General features: G+C 41.3%; 1 protein-coding gene across 3 annotated transcripts; it reads left to right on the forward strand.

Moving 5' to 3' along the window:
• The first annotated feature begins 4,103 nt into the window (after positions 1-4,103).
• Positions 4,104-10,463, forward strand: ubl3b (ubiquitin-like 3b). Of its 3 annotated transcripts, none has more exons than XM_086221811.1 (6): positions 4,104-4,146; positions 5,104-5,214; positions 8,621-8,729; positions 8,967-9,053; positions 10,107-10,184; positions 10,385-10,463. In XM_086221811.1, exons 2-6 carry the CDS (start codon positions 5,188-5,190, stop codon positions 10,435-10,437), a joined length of 354 nt encoding a protein of 117 aa, XP_086077937.1. In that variant the 5' UTR covers positions 4,104-4,146; positions 5,104-5,187; the 3' UTR covers positions 10,438-10,463. The 3 variants fall into 3 exon arrangements, with proteins under 3 accessions (XP_086077937.1, XP_086077936.1, XP_086077935.1); XM_086221810.1 differs by lacking the exon at positions 4,104-4,146 and adding an exon at positions 4,427-4,575; XM_086221809.1 differs by lacking the exons at positions 4,104-4,146; positions 5,104-5,214 and adding an exon at positions 7,286-8,510.
• Positions 10,464-24,651: the final 14,188 nt, after the last annotated feature.

Here is a 24,651-nt window from a genome sequence, read left to right on the forward strand (position 1 = left end):
AGCAACACATTCTGAGCATGCGCAACGAGGATTCTGGGAAAATGAGTCATTGGTGTGAATAGTATAGGCGTAAACAGAAGTCCAGGAGCCAACTTGTACCCAGAGTATTATGTAACAGTTATGAAAGTGTCCTAAGTCCCAGGTACACTTAACGCATTTAGAGTCTTAGGGGTAATTCGAGCACTGATACAAACCCTCCTGGCTGTATGACTACAAAAACTATGTCAACAACATTTTATTTATTATAACTTATCATTTATATGTCTCTATCACTGCCTCATTAGGGCACTACGAGATGCCTATAATTGTAGAATTTAGTGTATTAAAGTTTGATTTTGGCTTGACTAGCATGTCAGACAGTTTTGAGAAGGAAAAAAACCTAATAATTTTATAGCCCTAAAGTATACCTATATATAGTGTTGGGTGGGCCTCTCACGCAGTTGCTCTGTTTATAATCCAGCTCTGCCCTACAAGACAGAAACAGCACAGAAGTGTATAGTCTACTTGTAGGATGTCATGAATGAGAAAATAAGTTACTCAAAAGTTCCATTGCTAACCTTTTCAAGCTTTCATTCACGCATCTCAGGGTTTGCTGTCAGGGCTCAGAGTTCACTCGAACTCTGCACCTTTACAGAGTGATTGGACACATCCTGACGGGGCAGGGGGAGCATACCTTACAGGAGATTCACAGATGCTGGGTGCTGTTATAGGGTTAAGTCTGTCGTGCTTAGTCTTTAGGACTTTATGTAGAATCAAATGACGCCACAGTTTAGAGCAGAGGCTTGAAACTAACTCTTCTAAAATGAGGTTGAACTTAAATGCTGTAGTAGCCGTAATAGTGGCCAGGCCCGAGTATATTAATCCTTTTGGATTATTGGAACCTGAAAAGAACTGAACAATTTTTTCAACAACTTACATATTTCCGACCCATTTCCCTCGTACAGTTTGGAAGAGTCAGTATAATCATGAACACCTAACATCAGTAATTTTCCGATATAACATGCAACTCTTTATTTGACCCGTGTACACTGATTGATCTGAATTAAATCATGGTGTATCCACAACAGCGACTGGACACAACTGCTATGAACTTGGCATTCCAGGACAAAGTTCAATTTTTACAGCTGAGGCTCGAGCCTTGGTCATAGCAATGGAATACTAAGACAGAAGCAAACAACAGAACTCTTTCATTTTTACAGACTCAAGGTCGTGCCTCCAGGCTCTTGAGCTTTCAAAGATTGATAATCCCATCATTGTCTACATTTTAGACAAAACAGAGTGCAAGAAAATCAGAAATTTAACACTATTTTCCGTCTAATTCCTGGTCATATTTATCTGAAAAAACAGGCAGTGAGATCCCACGTCGGGTTAATCTCTGAGCCCCGGAGCTCAGACCTGCCCTGGCCTCTTAGGTTTCAATGTAGCTGCAGAGAGACTGGAACAGAATGAAATGAATGAAATAAACTCTCCCATCATGACGAGATCTTAACATTGTATTCAAACTAGATATGATTAAGAGTATCAGGTGTTGTATTGGTCATTCAGGGCTTAACTGTGTTTTATTGTATTAAAGGCTGAAGAGCAATCATTATATCTTGTAGTTCTGGTGAACTGAAGTCTGAATGTTGGCAGGTTTGAATAAGAGAATTTGGCTTTATTTGAATATTTTCACACAAAAAAATATCAGGCAATGGAATTGCTGAGGAAATCAGTTAGAAATTATGTATAATTCTCTTGCACCAAGGAAAAAAATGTCCGTGTATTTGAAAGAACGGTGAACTGTTACACCCTGAAGGATTTTTTTTTCCCACCCAGGTTTGCCACAAACATCCACAGGGATGTGAGAGTGAATTGAGAAAATTCTGTAGGTCAAAGGTCAATGTCACCACACATGAGGACGAAATCACATGGAATTGTAAGAGAACATTTCTTCAGATTTCCCACTAATTGTCTCCTGGGAGGACGAACTGGTCAAAGGTCACTGTGACAGCCACATATCATGGAGTTGTTGTTTTTTTTTTTTCTCAACACATAATGAACTCATTCTTTCCAAAATACTTCCAATATACTTCCACCCACTCAATTCTCTTAGTAACTTTCTGCAGTACTCACATCTGCAATATTTATCTTTGAACGCCTTCATGGCTTCAAAGATGACTCCATAAATGTGAGGTCATGTCTAGTTTCACTTACCAAATACCGGCTCAAGATTTTGAGGCCAGACCAGTGTAAACCAAACATCAGCTTATCGGTGGGCATCCACAACATCTGAAACAATTTTGGAGCTCTCTACAGGACCATCAAAACAGCCGGAAGAATCAAAGGAGCTTTGGCCTGCAGCTAATTTTGAAAACATTTTTTGGCCATTTACCAATCCAACTATTCACACATTGTTATAATCTCTTGGTTCACTATTGCTCCCAGCGTTGCACAATGTTAGATTTTGACATTCGATAATTTGGTTGGGCGGGATGTTTTTCGGTTTGTTAAGTACAGGCAACAAAAGTTATTTGTTGTGTGTGCGCTAAAAGTCACTCTTGTTCGCTCAACTTCTACAGGTATTACGCTCCACACTCCTCTGACACTGACAAAACACTTGCTTATCTCGTGTGCCTAGATTCAATTCGTACAACTTTATTTATTTGGTATAGTAATTGCTGAATGGTTGAGAACGTTAGGTGCAGTCTACAGGATTAAGGTGGATGTTGCATTTGCTGGTCAGTTCAGATTCACAGGAAGAGTTTTGTTGATTTTTGTCAAGTGACCCGTCCCAATATACTGAAACTTTATTATTGATATTGTGTTATTAATAGATAACTCCAGTTTGAATAAATATAACTTAATATCCACATATGTTTGGCATGTTTATTGTATGTATAATTCATATGTACTGGATCAGGGAAGAAAACCCAGTGTTTCAGAAACTGTATCGATGTAGCTGAAGCTAATTTCCAAATGGACTTTGATTGTCAGGGAGTTATTAAAATTATATGTCACAGTTTAAATTCAGTGCATGTAATTATCAACCACGAATTATGACATCCATGACAACACACAAACAAACAGATAAACAAAACAAACATAACAATACAAACCACAAAACATTTATGTCACTTGAGTGCATAGACAACAACAAGCTGATGTTTCAGGATTATAGACCTTCAAGGCCTCACTGTTCTAGAAAATGTTTTCTGCTTTTGTGTTGTGTAAAGGATGCCAGAATAATCCGAAAATAATGTAAAATGTGTCTCACAGATAGTGCTGCTATAGTTTCACACACCAATAGCTGTGCATTTTTTACAGTTCAATCTCTCAAGGATCATCTGTGAGACGTGGATGACTCAGGTTCAGGGCATCTTGACGTGGGAGTGTGTAATGAGAGTGGACCTGCTGAGAACAGAAAACACCTTCTATTCAAGCTCATGTCTCAAAGGAGTCTTTAGTCAAACACTCTACTGTCATACAATGAAATGTAGTCAAGTCATTTACTTGCACTGTGTGATTTATAATTGTTATCATTGTCAAATGTCTGAAAAAAAAGCCATTACACAAAATGAGAAAGGGTGTGACATCCTAGTGACGTGGTTAACTGTATTTATTTATCACGTCTTGCTCCGACCATGACCTGCATACATGCTAAATAGAATTCATCACTTTTTTAAAAAGTAATTTGAAAGTGTGATATATTTGATACGTGTAAATAGTCTTTCTGCACAATGAGACTGACCTATCAATTAAAAAAAATATTTTTGATGCCATAAGATGCTGCCCTGTGATCCAGCAACCTCTATGTATCTGTATTCACAGTTCTGAAAAGTAGGTCTATTCATTTTTGTAGTTTCATCAAACGTGTATTCCCTAAAGGGAGAAAACCAGGCTGCAGGAGACCAAACAGGATCATACATTAATGGAAACAGCTGTTACAGTTTTAACATGTTGCATCCTCCTCTGAAGATTAATATTTTGTGTCTATTTGTACCCTTACATATTTGTAAGGGGGAAAACTAAAAGTTACATCACCAGGTCCTGTGCCAATTTTGGATTTTGAGGAGATAATTCCAACTCATGATGTATGCTGAGTTGCCATGGTGATATTCTCCATGACAACTGAGCAACTCGACTGCTGGATACAAACTTTCATATGAGGTATGCTGCTTTTGTGACCCAAAATCTGGTGTCTCCGCCTCTGAACCACAATATTTCTGTTTTTGACTGATATCTTTTCATGAATTGTTGTGAAATGAAGCTTCTAAATTTTCACAATACATAAAATTTAACGCTTTTAATCGTAATTCGCAATCGGTACAGGTTTCTGTATTATTTTTGATAGGGATTTGGGAGGAATAGATCTCATTTAATGGTCTTACTCGTACTGGACTTTAACTCCCAGGAGTCTTTGCGCTTGTTTTCTTGTGTTTACAATCAGCTGACATCCGGTGTCTTCCCGTCCATTAGCCGACGATACCCACATCCAACGATTTCCATCTTCATTCGATATTTTCCTCATGAAAATCGCTTCCCGTTGATTCGGTAACTCAACTGAATGCAAACTCTCTTCATATTCATCAGATGCAGGTGAGGTCGACCGGAGAAAGGTTGATGTTTTGCGTTTTAGTTAGCCAGGCCAGCTCACAGCTAGCCAGCGATAGCAGGTTTGCCATAAGCTAACGCTGACATTTCCATTAACCTGCCCTCTCTAAGCTCAGTTTTTGATTCTAGCCAGGATTTACAGTGTTTCTAATCTAGAGGTTAGTTTTCTATCGATTTTAAATCGTAATCATGTATGATAGTAGTTATGATACTGGGATTTAGCTCAAGTGAACGTTAGCCCACTGGTATTTAACGTCAACCTAATTGCTACCAAATGATAATATTTGCTTGTCGTTAATTTCATGCTACGTTAATTATGTCAGCTAATTACTCCGCGGCTGAGTGTGCGCAGTGTTAACTGAGATTGTGGAGGCTAATGGTTAGAGGGTTAGGTGTTGGTGTTGTGCTAGCTGTTAGTGACATGCTAGCTTGGCGGATAATACATCATGTGCAGTGCAGTTGTGGTGCCAGGCTGTGGCAAGATGTCTCACAGTGTTTGTGTTGTTTGTTCAGGGCTCTGGCCCCGTCCCCAGCAGCTGAAGCACACCAGTCCTGTCCTCTCTGCTCCGCGTCCACTACCTGCCACCTCCCTGAGCCATGACCACCCAGAGGGATCTAGACATGGTGAGTGCACCACATATGAGCTCATTATTTAATAATTACCGGTAAAGATTTGACAGCGTTGTATGGCTGCATATGGGATTTTCATGGCAGTAATATTGCATTATTATTTTCTTAATTTAAAATAATTGTTTTTTGGTGAGGGGGTGGGGGTCATGGATTAGCCAATGTACATAAACATTTAGCTGAGGCGGTAACTGCTTTTGCTGTGAACACCATCTGTCTAATCTCAGTTAAAACGTTGCCCTACTTTCCTTTCAAGGTTTAGACTCCAATTGATTGCACCCTTGTTGTAAGTCCTGACCGCAGCCCCACCCACCAGTGGAATGGACACTACACATCTGAAATACATAGATTACAAATAATATCATAAGCCATGCTGGGAGTTCCGATTCAAAATCAAGTTTATCAATGTCACGTGGTTTTCTGGCATTAAATATTTCACTTCCTAATATGTATTGGACAAGAAAATGTGCATTTTGAAGCCATATTTCCAAAGACGCTCGTTTTGATTCTTAGAGGATCAACAAATAAATGCAAATCAAACACCAGAATTTATAATTCTGCATTTAGGTGTTATCCTGTTTAATTACTGTGAAAATGAGGGAAGCAATTGATTCAGAAGCAAAAGTTAATTAATTTTGACACACAGGGTTAATTTATGTATCTACAATAAGTTTAATAACGAGCACATTTTTCCATGCTGTTGTACAATTTATCGCTGTAAAGAGCTGCTGCCTCTTTGTTATTAAATCCTTTTTCAATTGACTGTCTTTACATTTAGGGCTCGTGATCTGACAAAGCAAGCAATCTCATATCAGTTCGCACTATGGAGAAAGAAACATGGCTTCTTTTGTTTGTTTCAGTCAGGCTTGTATATAATCTGCAATCTTTTGTCGGGTTTCCATCCAATTGTCTTGGAAATTATGAGTATGTTTTCAGGGTTTGTCTGCAAAAGCAATGTTCATTTCTGCTTCCTCTATTTATTTGACTATTGAGACATGTGTGCAGATTTACTTTTTTTCCCTCTCTCTCTCTCAGTTTTACAGAGCCAGACATTTTCATTTCCTCATTCAGTCTTAAACGCATCCTAATTTGTTTCTCAGACTTTCTAAATGTGGTGCTTTCATGCACATCAGTCATTTTTTTAATATTGTTTTTTGCCTGCACGGTCAAATATTACACCTTTTCAGAACAAATGTGACCTGCTTGCAGCTGGAACCTATTATACATGTCAAGGAGGAATGTGATGGCTTTTGTTCGTGTGCTTGCTTTTAAGCAGGATAAATCAAAAAGCTGCCGTTGGGTTTTGACAAAATTCGTGAGAAAGCTTGAACTTTGCTGGAATATTCAATTAGATACATCATTCGCAAAAGCTGTTACCACTGACAAAAGCGTTGTCATCCACATCTGACAACCTGCGTCAGGGAAGAATCCACAAGCAGGTTGAGTGCTAGTTTGTTACTAGCAGCTTGACTGGAGCCCTAGCTGGACTGGTGATGTTTTGGGGAAACCTAACCACCATCAAGACTGGATAAGCCTTCGACCGCTCTGTTAACTTGTCAGAAGGTAAATTCTGGTTGTGTTTTAAGGATTTAATGTCTGTCTTTGGATTGGAAGACCTAAAGGACATTTGTGATGCAGGATGTTGCCATGGGTGACCTGGCAGATTTGACTTTGTTTTCATTTTACTGGGGGTGAAAGGCGCAGGGGGGGGGGGGGGGGGGGAAGCCCGTTAAAGATGACATGGGTTTGTAACCCCACATTGAGGTTATTCAGTTCAGTGGGGGGAGGGGAGCGTTAAAGACCACAGAGGGAGGATTGTATTTGTAAACAGATCAGAGAGTGGGCTTGTCCCGCCCTGACGTCACACCTAGTGGCTAAGTCTCTTTGTTCTACCCCTGTGATATATGACACAAGGAAAGTTCCTCTTCCACCTTTTTAAGAAGGGCAAATGTCGGTCGGGGGGGGGGGGTACGTGTGTGTGGGGGGGTTAATCTCATCAATCAGTTTGGTCCCCTGATTAGAGATTTTCCATCAGAAAGATTTGAATAATGGGATGCTTTTTCTTCCAGAGTGAGTCGCAACATGATTGATTCATGTATTAATAAGGACCAGTACTTGCAGCGGCATATATTAGGTGACTCAGAACCAAGGACGGATCAATAATTTAGGTCTGAATGATGTTTCAGCCCTGACCATCAGCTCACCATGCATAAAATATAAAGTGGACTAATGACGATATGAAGCTTAATCCATTGAACTAGCAAGCAAAGCCTGAAGTTCGAGCCACATTCATCAGAAAACGTGTTGCAGCCATCTTCACATTTTCATTTGATTTCATTGTTAGTTTGCGCACAAAGAACACGAGTGAAAACACATCACGTTAAAAAACACTACAGGTCGTAAAAAGGTTTTACGATGGAAAAGTTGGTGTATCGATAAACGCTAACGCTGTTCTGTCTTCTTTTATAGGGTTTCAAGAACACAACCCTCATTGGCATAACATTAGTATATGGAAACATGCATAACATCATGTTTTATTATGCAGGATTTCTGAAGATTTGGTTACAATTTGTGATACATTTGGATGGAAACCCAGTTACCGCAAAGTGCTTTGAGGACTGCTAAGGAAGAGAACATTCCCTTAACATCGGCTAGCAATACCTTTTAAGTTCCAATGACATGAAAGAAAAGTGCTTCCATCTGACTTTTTAAGGACATTGATAAGATATCATTTTCTTAAGAGTTAAAATGTTTTGTAAGAGGTTAAACATTTACTTGGCAAGAGATTTTGGGATATTTTTAGAGCGTGTAGTTGTCGATCTTTTGTGTCACACATGGATTTAATGGTGTTACTGTAACAGTTAGAAATTCAGCGTGTGTTAGATAAGATATGTTAGTTATTTTTACCCAGATTAATTTGTGTAGTTGCCCAAAGGCACATTAGCAGGAAGCCCCACTGTGAGAGATCCTCCCACACACATATGCACAGTCCCCCTGGCAGCTACGCACTGGCCATGTAAATTTAATAACATGGCCCAGAGCTGTCTGGGACACCTGGGGTTATCGCATTAGGCCGACAGCCCGGAGAGGAGCTTGCAGCACCCTGGAACTAAAGGGCCAGTGTTCTCCCCCTCAGCCCCACCCTTATCTGTTGTTGCGTCTGGCACCAGGGGCTCATTTCAGTGTAAGCCCTCAGTGAATGAAGTCGCCCAGTCAAAGGGTGGAAATCTGCTGTGGATAAATCTAATTGGACTGGAATGCCCGTCTCTGAGTGTCACCTCGTGTCTGAGGAGGTTAGAGGAAGTGGAGGGATTCAACCACAACTCATTTCTATGGAAGTTTGGTGTTTGTTTTGGCTGATGAATGGACCCAGATGCTTTATGCTCTTGATTTGGTGTTGCAGGTGCACCTCCGCCTTATCCTGGTCAGTGGAAAAACGCAGGACTTCACTTTCTCCCCAAATGACTCGGCCACAGACATCGCCAAGCATGTGTTTGAAAACTGGCCGGCAGGTACGTTTGGATTCAACATCATTACGTCACATATATTTAACAGTCAACCTCTTTACTATAATCCCTCTGTTTGTTTACAACATGCACAGGTGTATTTGTCACTTTCTTCACATCAATGAAAATCATCGTTTTTCCTTTGCTGCTGCTGATTTCATGTCATTGTTTGTATCAAAAGTATTTGTTAACCTGACGATGATGATGATGATGATGATGATGATGCTCCTCTCTGGCTAACAGGATGGGAGGAGGAGAGGGTGAGCAGCCCCAGCATACTGCGCCTCATCTTCCAGGGCCGCTTCCTTCATGGCAACGTTACCCTGGGAGGTACGACCACCACTAGCACACCATCTTCTTACTGTGTTATTTAGCCTGTTTTTTTATCAATGCGCTACTGATCAAACAATTTTATTTGTTTGATTTTTACTCTCTATGATTGTCTTCGATTTGTGGCATATTATATCAATTCGGTTATATCAAGTACTGCTTCGCAAGCACCCAGGAATCAGGGTTCTATGAATGCGCCCCACCAGTCGAAATGCTAAACAAACCAAAAGGAAAACACGCTTTCACTAGTTTGAACGAGTCGCTCAGTCACTTTCCCAGGAGCTGAACTTTGAACCTGCTTAAAGAGAATTTACTGCGTACTGGTAATTACCTTTGTGAGTCTGGACCGCTCAGTAAAGTATGTTAAGCCTGTCAGGTGAACAGGCTGTCTCTCTCTCTCTCTCTCTCTCTCTCACACACACACACACACACACACACCAGGGCACTCATTGTATTAACAGTGATTAGCTTAAAAGAAGTAGTAGGCGCTAAACAGGTATAACAGATGCAGGATATTACAGAGTGCATTTGTCGGAGTGCCAGGTGAGATAATCGTTACTGGCAGAGTCAAGATATCTGCCTTCACCTCGTGGTCTTTATGAGGCAAACAAGCAGTTCAGTCTTACCGGAGCTCTGTTGGCAGTAAAGAGAAGCTGGTCTGATGTCTTTAATCTCAGGAACATCTTGACCTCGTGGACACAAATCCGCACCGTACGTGTTGTGCGTTTACCCTCAACAACTGGACTTCAGCAGACGGGCCGGTTCAGAGTCAAGTGGTCCAAAAAAAAAAAAAAACCTCCGAGAAGCTTTGTTTTTCAGGTCGAATTTGCTGTAATTCTTTGATATTTGACCTTGACATCCCATCAAGAACATCATGATTGTACGTATTTTTGAGAATTGTCACATCTACCATGGAGGTCTCAATAGTTCTGGAAAGATGTTTGTGCTCTTTTTTTATGTAATTTTACTCATGTTCATATATTGTTTCACGACAGCAACCGCAGCAAAATTAGGAAGACATCCAATCACACTGTGTTATTTCCTTGTTCAAAGCTCTGAAACTGCCTCCGGGCCGAACAACCGTCATGCACTTGGTTGCCAGAGAGACTCTTCCAGAGCCCAACTCTCATGGTGAGGAAATCTGAACAGCAGCGTATCTATCATGACCAGGACTAGATGTTGTGTATGTGTAAATCTGTTCTTCCCATTCTTGTATACTGGGACGGTGACAGGTTAATACAACTGTGTGTGTAAACTCGTACACAGACTGTAAAGTAATCAGTGTTTCAGCCGATGTCTCACTTGATACCTCTGCTGTCCTTTCTTTGTAGGTCAAAGAAACAGAGAAAAAACCACAGAGAGCAACTGCTGCCTCCTCTTGTAGAGCAACAGGAAAAAAAAAAAACGCCCTCTCAAACACACAGACACATATATAAATATATATATACACACACACACACACACACCCATACACATGCAAACACTCCCTCTCTCGTCTGTCGTCATGTCAGCTGTGGATTCAGAATAAATCACAGGAAGTCTGGTCGGGGCCGTCAACTGCTGTGGTTGAACTCTCGTCCTATCTGAGGCTTGTTTGTGCCAATTTATTCACCCCAAACCTTTTTACTATATTGGCAGAGATAGTTTCAACATCATGACTTCAAAAAGTAAGGTTTTCCCTCGAGGACCTGTTTACTGCTGGACATGCAGAGCTGAGGGAGCCGGGATTCTTCATGGATACAGAAGTCCTAACAAGGATGCGAGGGCTATAACCTTCCCCTACTAGTCACGTGGATGTCTCCCCAGGTCTTACTGAATGGTATTAACCCCTTTGTTGCACTTATCCAGCTTAATGGCAAGTGTTTATTGTTATTCACCCTCATACGCTCTTCTTTCGCCATGGAGTTTTTATGTTTTTGTTGGTCAGAGGAACAGACCTTAATTCCCCCACATGGTAGAAAATGTGCCATCCTCCTCATTTCTGCCTCTCGTTAACTGAACTGTCGGGTTGGCACCAGTGGCCTCAGTGCCGTTAAATCCATCTATTAGTTCCTGACAGTGGACCAATAGAGGAAAGACATTTACTAGAAGGGCTGCGCCAACACCTGCAGGACATCCAGCGCTACAAGGATTCCCAGCGAGCCTCTTTAGGATGGATATTTGGATGTTCCTGTGCCCTCCGGTGCTGTGTTTGCACCCTCAGCTGTGACATTATTGACTACTCTGTCCATGCTCTGTCGATAACGGGAGCGGAGGCAGCAGGCCAGTTACACGCAGACAGAAGAGGCGGTTGAAGATGGCAGGGAGGAGCGACTCCCTGTACTGGACATTAAGGCGAGGCAGTGGCGGCAAGAGTTTAACGGAAAATTGTGGTGTTTCACCTCCTTTTCATTTGAATGCTGTCTTTACTTCTTGTTTGCCTTTTATCGTGGAACTCCGTGATATCATTAATATTGAAATTTAAATATCAATTTTTATCTTGTGTATAGGCATTTGTTCAGTTTTTGTGTGGGTGAGTTTGTGTGTGAGTGTGTCTGAGGCTGTGTGACGCACGTGGCAAACTAGTGAGGGTATAAGGTCTTTAAAAAATAAAAAGGTGGTGCACTGGGAGTGTCGATGGGCTGCGGTTTCTTAAGAAACAGTAGGAAACCTTTTGATTCCTTCCATTGAGTGTCCTTTGGTTTGTGTTTTTGTCAATGTCACTGCTATGAAGTTTAGTCAGTATGAATAAATGTACAAACTAAAATGCAATGTGGTCTATATTAAAGCTTGTATGATAAATTAATAAATCTTTAAATAATGCAAAAGTTTCCCTCCTTTTTTTTGAAAAAAATTCGTTCTGAGACAAAACTGCATGTCTGGCTGTAAACTACACTGCATGCAGTATTTGTTGTTACTGTTATACTGATGGCTACATTGTGTCCGGCAGCTAAAACAAATCCTCAGTAGCTGTGATTGACACACTGACATTGATAAACACGGTTGATGCGGCAATGGAATTTGGAAGTTTTCATTTTTGTAAAATAAAATATAAAAAAAATCATAAATTTGCTCTATAAATACCTAAAAAAAAAAAAAGATTAAAGTTGAGATCAAGATAAGAATACTTTCATGACTCAAACTGGGACACGTCATAAAATTAAGTTTTATGGTTAATTTAGATACTGACTTAAATGTGTAAACTTGCGTTTAAGGGAATATATGGCAATAAACATTTTCCTCACAGTTGTGGAAAAGTCATGAAAATTTATTGGTAACAATATCTGACTTTGAATTATCAATATTTGAATATTCAAATTTGAAATCCTTCTCATGAAGAACTTCCCTGTAGATGCAACTACTTCCTCGACACAAAAGATCATTCCAGTAGTTGCTGAGATTGAAGAAAGGGCGTATTAAGAACTTGAAAAACTGCCCTTAAATTTTCAAACTCCTGATGTTAAAGTCGTTGTCAGGTGATCAACTTCACGACTCTAAAGAATCATTACGTATTTATTGATAATAAACTTGAACACACCTTAGAACCGTCATACTAGATGCAGTTTTAAGTATTTGCCTCTAGGTGGCAGTGTTTCCCTGTGCACTGATATATATGTCCTGTAGGACTCACAGATACAGTTTGGTTGTCGTTAGTTCTTTACTACAAAGTAGCAGCTCAGTGAATAAATGAACGGAGAGCTTGTTAATAAGAGACCCATCATTTTTAGTGTCACAAGCTGATGAGTCATAGCTTTCATGTGAGCTGATTTCCAGCAGGTTTCTTCTCGTCCTGCTCCAGACGTGTAGCTGCAACAAGTCCAGGTTTCCAGTTGAAACTGGCAGCATTCTTGAGGAAAAGAGCAGTCAACCCTCATCTTTCTCGACATACAGTACATCCACACCTGCCATTGTGCTGTAACTACTTCACCACTCCACATCTCTTCATATTTTCCTCTGGCTTCTATCTGGGCTGCTCCTTGCCTCCAGTCTTGAGTAGAGTAATGTCTAAACAGGCCCGTCCAGTGGACCACAGAGGTGAGCAGCTGCATTTAAATGAGGCCTGTGAAGGCAATCTGTTGAAATCTGTGCTACTTGAGTTCACCGCGATCAGATGAATTGCTTTCTGTGGTCGACATGATTCAAAGCACGCGTGCAGCCAGTTCCTTGGGAGTGCTGTAGCTGGCTACGACCCAGCCTGGACTCTCTGCTGGTCCGCCAGCCTGGCTTGCACTCTCCCGATAAAGGGGCCTAATTCTCCTTTGGAAGCTCTGAGGCCTGATGTTTGGAGTTTTCAGAATATTAAGAGGTAGCTAAAGAAGTCCCTTCTCACCTCAGGTTGGATTAGGTCAACTTGTGTTGAAAGTGTATCAAGTACTTTAAAAAAATAGCCACTAAGAGAGTAATTTTTTTACCAGCAAACATGTAATATTTCACACTCCAAATCAAAAGGGGACAGTTTAGTCACAGGAGGAAGGAGTGCACACCACAGTAAGAAATTAGAAAATGCTAACTTCCTTTGTGTGAGTAGAGGGTGAAACTAAATTTACCCTTGATTTAGGTCCCAACATTAGCCTACAGTCACGAGCCTTGGCTGGAGAGTGACAGAATGAGATCATGGATACAAGAAGTTGAAGTGAGTTTCCTCTGTGTTTGGCTGCTATTTCACAGTAAGAGCAACTCACTATCGCCTCTTGAGGAGCAAAGTGGTACTACAACACAAGACAGTCTGGCACTCGCCTCTCCAGGCGCTTATAAATGATCCCTCTCAGAACGTCCTGTCCATGTTGGATGTATTCTTGATTTTGAAAGTCCACTCAGTTGTTTATTTCTTCTGCTGATGAAGAACTTCTGATACGATCTAAATGTCACGGTTATATCATTTTAGTATTATGACCAGAGGCAGGCTGACACCACTGAGATACTGAGAACAGCCAATTTAACTTCTATCTAATATTTATCTAGCTTTATAATGATTAGCTTTGTGCTAAAGTAAATGACTTTTTTACTTTCGTAATTTGATCAGAACATTTTGAAAGTCTATAAGAGCCACCAGATTAACTCACTTTACAACCATTCATGTTTAAAAGCTCTCACACAAAGCCTGAAAAGCAGTGAATGAAACTTTTACTGCCAATGTTTGATTCCCTTTTTATAATCCCGATATTAAACAGAGTTGATCTTCTCATCTGTCTGCTTGCAACTAAATGAATAAGTAGATTTTTGAAAATGGAATAAAAATGTAATGAATGGCTGTGATGCCTTGAAAAATAGAGAAGTGCATTTAAAAATGTATTCACTTAGATAGTCCCAGAACTTTTGAATAGTGTATTTTTCTTGAACAGAACACAGCAGCTCAGGTTTTCGGGGTCTCCAGTAGATTGATCACAGGGAATAACAGAATGCCAGAGTCACCAGGGGGTCGTGATGTATGTTGTGCTCTGTTATGGTGTTTAGTTCTGTAGATCCCATTTTCCCTTCACTGCTTCTTACAGTTTCTTATCTGCCAGATCCTCCTATATTAAAACCAGCTGTGAACACACACACACACACACACACACACACACACACACACACACACACACACACACAGAGTGCATACAGGCGGCTGAAGACAAGCTACTAATACCATCGACTCTGTCTTGTCAAGGACCCTGATAGAAGACTGAAAACAGAACAAAGGAGCTGAGCGCTTCCACTCAGTATGTTTGTTATTTCTTTGTGTGTATGTGTGTGTGTGTGTGTGTGTGTGTGTGTGTGTGTGTGTGTGTGTGTGTGTGTGTGTGTGTGTGTGTGTGTGGTCACACCTCAACATCATGTGCATTCCTCTCAGTCTATTAGTCCACAACAAAGGTCCCCGGATGGCATGAAATGAAAGCGTCCAGTAGGCCAGTGTGAAAACATACACACTCATACAGGGGTTGAATCAACCCAGCAGGGTGTTAACAACTGAGCAGCTTTCATGCCGACACCAGAAGCTGCTGCTGTCTCTCTGCATCTCCAGCTGTATTTTCCTCTCCTAATTGGGTAAACTGACGGTGGTTGATACGGCTCTTTGTCTCCAGGTGGAGGGGTCATAAGACAGAGGACAGGGATGTGGACTTTTGACCAGATATGCATGTGTGTGTGTGTGTGTGTGTGTGTGTGTGTGTGTGTGTGTAAAATAAGAGGAAGTGTTTCAGATTGTGTGTCCAAAACTGGGTTGTAGCAGCAGTTTGTAGGTCCGAGAGCAGGGTGAGTTTATCTACAGCCTCTTTTTATTTTACCAGATGGTACCCTGCTCCCTGTAATGTGCTTTGACAACAATATCGGCTGTGTGCACCCAAGACAGAGACACAGAAGTAAATGTACAGATGCATGATGAGGAGGAAAGCATGAAGCTGCAGATATGCTTTTACTGCTCAGGTTTAAACTTTTGAGTCTCTGGGCCAAAACATCTGAATTTTCTACATTTCTGCATATAAAAGAGCTTTGTTTTCCCTTTTTATTTGACCTTTATTTAACTGATGAAATCAACTTGGAAGCCTTATAACATATGAAGAAGTGATGCATGGTCTTCTCAAATCTATGAGGACAGCAACACCTGGCTAATCTGAGTTTAACACTCTGATGTTCAAAAATGACCAGCTATAGATTACAGTGTGATAACATTTGGAAAGTCTAGTGGAACCACACGATTAGTTTATTTATTCACATTCATGTCAGCAGAAGGCTAATGTGAAAAAACAGAAGAAGGAGGAGGAGTTGTTTATCTGACAGCTATAGTGAGAATTTCGTGAACATGTTTGGCGTTGGCTTCAACATAAGGGATGTTCATTTATCTGAAAATAGTAGGCACTTGTAGCCTCAATCACAAGAAAGCATAGACTGTATAACATAAGTGGACAAATCTACTGGATCTGACAATTGAAGCCTTAAACCTGCATTCTATCTAATAGCCAGCAGAGGGCACCTCCAACAGTCTTAAATGAAGTCTGATTGTATAGAAGTCTATGAGAACACAAGTTCTCCCCTGATTTACATATTAAGTGTAAAATTTGATGTTTTTAATCATACACAATGTGTTTTATGTTGTGCCTGGAAATTACGTGCATGAACTCTTTCACATCATAGGATAGGAACACGAATACACACACATTTGAAGGTACAATTTGTAGAATTGTGAACAAGCAAGTGCCTCATATTTACCCTCCAAACAAATAGGAGGTAGCATGTAACCCTATTATTGGAAATGCTAACTTTCTTAGCATGAGCCAGAGGGCCAGTCTCATAGCTTGATAGTCAGTTTATGTGCAAAACATCACCGAAGGTCCCAAGCCTGAGGTAATGACCAAAACACCTGCGTAAGCTCACTCTGCTCTGCTGCATGAGTCACTATCACTGGATGGAAATCTCAGTCAGTTAGAAAATTGGCTTCATTTATAGAGTATAGCACCTTTTCCTCAGTATTACCTCAGGCACACTCACATTCCTGCACTGATGGGCATGCAAGTTCATTGGGAACACTTGGGGGCTTAAGTGTCTTGCTCAAAGACATTCCGACAGCCTTTGGGCAGTCAGTAACTTTCCGATTAGTGGATGGCCACTCTACTTCCTGAGCCATGCTGCCTGAAACCCAGCAACACTCAGGATTTATGAGTGGTTGGATCCCAGTATTTGAAGACATGCTTAAACAGCTCAACATGAGCCGCAGAAACCGCTGTAAAGCACTGAGTAATGATAAAGAATTTGCAGATGTGCTTCGTAAACGTCCACAGACACATGAGCGAATGTAAATCTGAAGTGAGAACATAAACTCTGCTGAGGTGCCCCTCACCGGTGATGCATGGGCAGACAATAAAGTTTTCTTAAACAGAAGAGTTTTTCCTCTGATTTCTTGGCTCGGAAAACTGTATCGTCATTGTTTAGTTGGTCACCTCAGGCCACTGGCGTCTTACCAGACTTTCTTGCACTAGTTTCCCTATGTCTGAAAAACGCAAACTTAAACTATGACGGAACACATACTAAAATAATTACAGTTAGAGACCTGAGGCCAAAACGTGCTGAACGCAGTCCAGAAAATCACAAGTAATTGACTCATTACACACAACCTCCATCTGATTACAGGCCTGTTTTGTTTATGTACCTGTGATGATACAACAACTTGGAGCTGCTTATTATAGAGATCATTATTTTACAGTCCGTGAGTAAATGCTGGAGGCCTTGGCATGCTTGCTTACTCATTTGATTACTACAAACATTTGTACTTTGGCAGCTGTAACAAATATATCACCTGACTACATTTACTCGGGTTTTATCCACACATTGTGATAAGTTCTGCTGTTTCTGATTCCTGCATTTTCACGGCCCGACACCCTCTCTGATCGTCCTCCAGACATCATTAAAGACATTTCCTGATAGCCGGCTCTGGTCATTGCATTATCTCACATGTTCATATTGTGTGTGATTATTGCTCAGTGACACCAGATGCTGACCCAGGGTTACGGGCTGTACTGTACATTAGGTTTCTCCCTTTGAATTCCTTCCTTTTACTAAGTTTTCACATAGGAGACAGAGCTTGGAGACACCTGCAACTCAACACCCGCCAGGTTTAAATGCTTTGACATTAAAAGAGTGTTAGAAACTCTCCTCTCTGCTGTGCTGGACGCCTTCATGTGTTTGCAGTGGTTTCTACAGTATCTGCAAATACTTCTGCTCTCTTCAAGTTTATTCGCGCAGTTTATTGGACTTGTTGCTGTGTGTGTGTGTTGTTCATTAAGACATCAAAATGCTTTACAGTTCAGTGCTCTTTACGCCGCCTGTTGGAGCTGTAATTCCAGTTAGTGAGAGATCAGATGGAGGTCAACGCGGACTTGTGGGGGTTGCAACATGGTGCAGGTCCACCGAGCCTCTCCGGACTACATTACAGCTTTTATCCTCACTAATGGGATCTCTTGGTGGGGAATCCCAAGGGTGATGGGGATTAAGATACCTGGCCTCGCTCCCACGCGCCATTTACCATATGGGGCACAGCAAACATGTTGTGCATACGTCTCAAAATGAAACAGGCAGAAGTGGCCTCCAGAATGTTCTTTCACTCATCCTGTCTGTGTAGAGTTGCAGTGTTTCTGGCTCTAGACACCTTGACCCAGTTGAATCTGACACCCTTCGCAACTCAGTGAGAGACTATCGAATGACCAAAGGCTGAGAGCTGCACGAAGACACAACAGTCAACTTCAGCCGTGCTTGACTTCGGTGACATTATTCAATATGTTTTGGACCTTGCTGCAACTACAGCCAAAGTTGAAAACAGAAAAAACTGAGTGGTTCAGGAGTTGACACTCAGCGTGAGCCCCATCTGTCTGTCACGTGACATCTCTAAAAGAAACATCACAGCTCATTAAGCAGAGGCCGCATGAAATCAACTCCTCCACCACCGCTCAACTTGTGTGTTTCTTTTTCTGTTTCCTAACTAATCATCAAACCGTTTGATCCTCTTGTTATAACAACTTAAATGACCAGACCTGATTCTTGTCCATGCAATCTTTCTTCTTTTTTGATCCCTAAACTCACGCTACCCCACAGCAGCAACAGCAGCCGCTCAGCCGCTGGGAGCAGCGAGGAGAAAGGTCAGGTGGAGTCCATTGTTATTGAGCCGTCAGGTCTCTGATTTATGAGCAGCAGGTTCACACTGTTAGTAATAACCAACCCACTGTTTCCATATTTTTGTTCTCTATGCAAGAAGACACAGATATGATTTTGATGGGAACAGCTCAGGGTCAGCGGGAAGTGTCACGCATAGTCTCCACTACTGCATTTATACTGGAAACAAAAGTACGCTGAGGTCGCTGTCACTTATAGAGAATACAAGCTCCAAGGAAGCCTCTTTTAAAGCAAAAAGCGTTGATGACTGTGTGCTCCCCCCCCCCCCCCCCCTGTAAAGAAGAATCTAAAGATGGCTGGGCTCAGGTTCAAAACTTAATGGTTCATTCGTCCTTGCTGTGTTTGTTGTGGGTGAGGAAAGGGCGACGAGTTGGTGAAGCGCTGCCCTTTAAGCTGACAGTCGTTCAACACCCTGCCAAGTCACAGGTACATAATTCAACCAGACCGTCTGCTTAGAGAGAGAGAATAGAAAGAGAATGACTGGATACTAAAGACTTTAACAAGAAAGGCCACAAAAGGAGAGTGTAGATAAATATAGTACAGCAGAGAGTTTTTCCTACCATTTCCTTGCCCAATCAACTTCAACCATGGTTTTTGCTCCACTGCAGCTCTACTGTATGTCAGTCTTCTTTTAATTTCTGCCAGTTGTTGATTGATACCTTCTGCAAGTTGCAGAAATGTGTGTCAAACATGCACCTTGAGCTTTATATCTGCAAACTTGTGCATGTAGTTTAAAAAAATGACGAAATTTCCTCTTTACAGGGTCTAATGGACAAAACCTCTGTGGTGCATCTTCAACTGAGGACCACCTTGACTCCAACTATATCCAGAATCATTCCAGTTGTCAGTGTCAGCAGGTCCGGGCTGAATAAATGTGTTGCTAATCTGGATCTAGATGGAAGTTGAGTGCGAGGGCACACAGCTGCAGTCCAGCCTCGTCTGCACTGAGGCTTTGGACACCTCCGCTGCCTCATGTGCATCTCATTCACAGCACGATTATATGCCGAGGTCATCTGTCCCAGCGACTTCAGAGCCAACACATGCTTCTGCTGCCTCGCATGCTTCAAGGCAAAACAGGAAAAGACGAGCGCGAGATGTCAGATGCACTGGATTAGAGTGTGTAAAAGCTGTGGGAGAGACGAGCGTAAAGTGATCAGTCCTGGGTGTGAGCTCTCTCAGAGTTACACAATCATCCTGTTCCTGACAAGGTTGTGAGCGAGGCATGGTGAAATCAGAGAGGAGCATATAAGAAAGGCCCTTTGTTCCTTTAGTTTCTGTCATCGTTTCCATCTTTTCTGACTCCACCTTTTCAAGAGCAAGTCCAGAAACACAGGACAGGTGGAGATGTCATTTACGAAGTGTTTACTGGATTTTTTGTAACAGAACATCTCTTTTTAATTTTCTTCCCGTAACGATTGCTTCCTCCAAGTTTTCCTTGGCTTCACTTGGGGGTGTTTTGTATTCCACCATTTATTATAAACAGACATGCATTTGCAAAGCTTTTGTGATCATCCCAGCTTCACATGCGCTCGTGTTCTCTGTGTTTTTGTTCCTTGGGGTTTGGATAACCTTTAGATACGTTTGCAATTAACCAGTTGTCGCTGGAATGTTTTGTCATTGCAATGATGTCTTTTTGGAACCTTTAAACCATGAGCCACCTCCTGTCTGGTGAATTTATGGACCCCAATCAGCCATGGATTAAATGCTGCTCAAAAACAATGAGCTCCAGCTGAGCATGGAGCAGAGATGTGTCATGCTGGAATCCAATTATAAGTGTCATTGCTTCATCATTCTGCCCGCAGCTCAAAAGAGAACCAGGAACAAAACCCCCGAAGCCAAGCTTGTGGCTGTTCTGCATAGCATGCATTATTCTCAGTAAAATGAACCCCATGGCGTTCAGGAGACAGTTTTGTGTCTGCGTTATACATTTTGTGTAAAGGATTAATCTGAGGGTGTGGAGTTGGCCTTAGCTCTTGGACAGCTCTGCTGCCGGTTGCTTCTCTGTTCAAAGTACTCAGGGAGAGGAAACGTTGTTATTCCCGAGCAAAGGAAAAGACCTCAATAAAAAGTGTGCAGCCAAACCTCAGCGAATTCCTGACGAAGGAAAGAATGCAGCATAAGAAGCCACATTCACTTCCTTGTTAGAGGTTTTTTTTGTTTGTTTTGTTTTTTTGCACTAATATTGGCTTGCTCAGCTCCTCTTTCACGTGCATTGCTCTGGTAGAGTCAGCCGGTGACAGTGTTGGAGAGATCACGCTTTGGCTCCACACGTGCACTGATCATTTGGCTTACAGCAGCCTGGGGTGGACAGCTTTGATAGTTTTCCTTTGTTCACAGACAAGTTGTTTCAATGTGCATTAACCAGGAACTATCTTCTCATCGAACCTGTCAGTGATTGTGTGCACTGCTGGTGTGTGTTGTTGAGGAGAGTCACCTCCTATTAATATTGCATATATCTGTGCGGGCTAGCAGCTGCTGATAGCAGCGGAGTGAGAAGAAACTGCCTCTGTTTGTCTGAGCGGCGTCTGGAGTCTGTTCTCTGATGTCATGAAGAGTAAACATGATGAAAACCACCAGTGCCACAAAGCTGGGGCAAGAAATATAATGACTGAATAAATAAATATTCAAACACAACCACGTACATTCAACTCAGCATTTTATAAAAGATTCTTTTCTGTTGATGTCACGAATGTGTTTCATGCATTGTAATCTTCAAACTGGCCTGTGAGAACGTGAGCGCTGACACCAATATTCCCAAATACTTTAAAGTACACACACTTAGGGACCTCTGCCCATTATCAAGACTTTTTTGTTACCTGGCAACCGTGTGGGAGGAGCATTCAAGAGTCCAACTCAAAGACCTCTGGTGATAACATTCCATTCCTCTGTGTGTGTGTGTGTGTGTGTGTGTGTGTGTGTGTGTGTGTGTGTGTGTGTGTGTGTGTGTGTGTGTGTGTGAGTATGTGAGTGTGTGTGTACTTGCATTAATCAAGATTTGGGACAGTAAGTCTGTTTGCGTGGTCACATTGCAGGGACACAAGGCTCAGCACAGAGACCCCCTGGTGTGCATTGAGTAAATATTAAAGTTTGCTGCACAGTTGAGTTTAAAGTCTCCATAACAGAAAATCAATTTATGCCAGCATCTTTGGAAACTGCACGTGTTCTCTGTTGAGTTGATGTTAAGCTGTTAAACCTTTCAGATTGTTGGAAACACACAGAGTTGAAATCTTAAATGATAAATCACCACCTAGTTTTGATACATTCTTAAAGCTGCAACACATTTTCTATATTAACAAGGAATAAATAGGTCATTCAAAATCCACCGTCTTATAATGTCTTTTAGCTCATAGGCTCTTGGGTGTTTGGAAAGACTGTAAGGGAGAAAAAACTTAATTAATGTAATAACCTGCTTATCGTCCGTGTCTAGGCTGGTGATCTATCTTGGACTCGGTGGTAAGCTGAGAATGCCTGTACGTCTCCCGAGTTTATTAATAAGCATCATCATGCCGGTCTTAATGTTTCTGACATCTCTAATATGGTATTGTGGACAAAAATGCATTTAATGGAACTCTAAATACCAGTTTTCCCTCAAGTTGCTGTTTCAGATTTTGTTGAAAAGTCAAATACCGCTGAAATCCCACATATTGTATTTCAGAAACTGATCTCAGTATGTGAAGTTCCCATGCATAATCTAAATATTCTTTTACATGTACAAAACAGGATATACATTTCTGGATATTATATAAAACATGTGTGGAGACACAGCAGTTTTTAAGAGGAAAGAGTGTAATATTCCTGAGCGTATTCTAAATGAAAAAAAAGACGGGGTGCAGGTTTAAGGGATAAACGAGGAAGCGCAGGTGGGAGATAGAATCTTCTAGTTGCTCACTGGTCATAAGACTCTTCTTCCTGAAGAGCTTCGGAGGGAATGCTCGCTTTCAGGTTGTAAATATTTGAGTCTGTTTACTGAGTTCTTTACAGCAGATTTGTTCCTCCACTCAAATGACCTCAAAGCTTTTTGTCTCCGTCTTCTCCACGGAAACAGTTTGATCCCCCTGGTGTAGCAGAGAGCCTTGTAGTTGCCCTGTAACTGTATTTCTGTTACAGCCTCTTTTGATTATTTCCCAAAATGTGAAGCACATTGGTTTGATGAACCACGCGGCCCTCGAGTGTCCGTGTCCTACTTCAGGCTCATATGTTTGCATTTTCCACAAGAACCGCAGCATGCTGACTGCAACACTTACAACCACATCTTACAATGTTTCCTCTGGTGTCGACCAAAACTGAGGATGCAGTCAACATCCATTATAATGCCTGTCATTCCTGAGTCTCCATTCAAATCGAATTCTGAGAGTTTTATAAAAAAAAACAAAAAAAAAAACAAAACTGAGAACATTTTCGATTTTTCCTGTTTCAGAGTCAAGACACTTGTTATTAATGTACCAAGAGCAATGTAACAGCCTAAAAATGATTAAAAAAAAAAATCTGTAGAGTCAAAGAGCACAGGGTTTGGTGGTCCCCTGTTGTCCCTCCATCAAATAATGAAAATTCCTGTGACAGTTACACCCATTTTGTTCTACTTCTCCTCTGTGTTTTAGTCTGTGGATCCCTTTATTAGTAATCTTGGCATTTTCACAGGGTTTGGACACACCTTTTGTTCTCTTATAATTATTATTTTTTGTTGCGTTTTACAATAGTAGAACATCATAAAGCGATGACATAACACAAATGGAATTGTAAATTGATCTAAAAGGATGAGTCATTTCATAACAGTCTGATTTTATAGATTCCTCTCCTGGTGACTCCCTTCGCTTAAGCATCCAAAAATGCGCAGTTTTGTAAAAATATTCCTAAATTTTTACTGTCATTCAAAGATGCCTTGTAAGCACTAAATGTGCTATAGAGTGAAGCAGAGGGGACAAAGCTTAAAGTTAAGTTCATCAGGGGTTCTCCCCACCAGCTGATTGGATTTTTACTTTGGATTTGGATTTTTGCAGAATATTATCTCTGTACCATTCACTAATGAACTATCATCTAAATATTTTTGAAGCCTAAATGTAATTATTTGAAGTCCAAAGCTAAATTTAAGACAAGAGCAAACGACACTGTAGATGCATGACTTTGATATCCACACAATTAAGCCTGGAGCTTGTTTTGCTTATGGCGTGAGGCTGTTGGTAGTTTTGTTCAGCCCCTTGTTAGCAACTCTTGTTTTTAAGATACAAAAATGTCTCTGAAAGGAGCGTCATATTTATGGCTGTTTTTCTTTTTTCTTTTTATGCAGCACTTTATTTGCATAAGTATCTGCATCCTGACAAATTCACGGATGTGTGTCCGCCCCTACTCAGTACAGAAGTGGTAACCTGAAAAAAAATCTGTCAGTAACTTGATGTAATTAGCTACTTTTACAAGCCATAAAGTGATAACAGATAAGACATTTAAGGTTAATATTGAGCTTTGGACGGGAGCTGATGACGATGCATCGGTAATGCTGCTGCAGGTAATTGCTTGCATGAAAAGTTTCGTTGATTTTTCTGCGCGTAGCAGCATCTCCTGTGAAGGATTCTTGACCGCTGGGAAGGTTGAGTGCACTTCTGACTTGAAAACAGTCTGTGGTTTAATATTGATAGTTGAAGATTTGAACCGCTCTGTCTCATGCCAGAGCTAATAGATGCCATTTGAGACGTGTTTTGAGGTTATAAGTGGTTGCAATGACTGGATGCTGTTTTGGGAGCTTTCTGGTGTAGCAGATTCCCTCCTCCAGTCCTCCCGCCACCCCGACTGGTTGGAGATATGATGAGGCTCTCTCCAGCTTGTTCCTGATGGATTTCATTGCCGTCAGACAGTTTGCATTCCTGAGTTCTGTTTTTGCAAACTTTTTTTTTTTTTCCTCTTCCTCATGCAGCTCATGCAGCCAAACTGAAATGACATCATGCCGTGGAGACATCTCGAATATATGCGTACCCATAAGGCCCTGCAG

Source organism: Aulostomus chinensis, chromosome 13, assembly GCF_037954235.1.
Source record: "Aulostomus chinensis isolate RoL2024-O1b breed Wild chromosome 13, RoL_Achi_v1.0, whole genome shotgun sequence".
Lineage (NCBI taxonomy): Eukaryota > Metazoa > Chordata > Actinopteri > Syngnathiformes > Aulostomidae > Aulostomus > Aulostomus chinensis.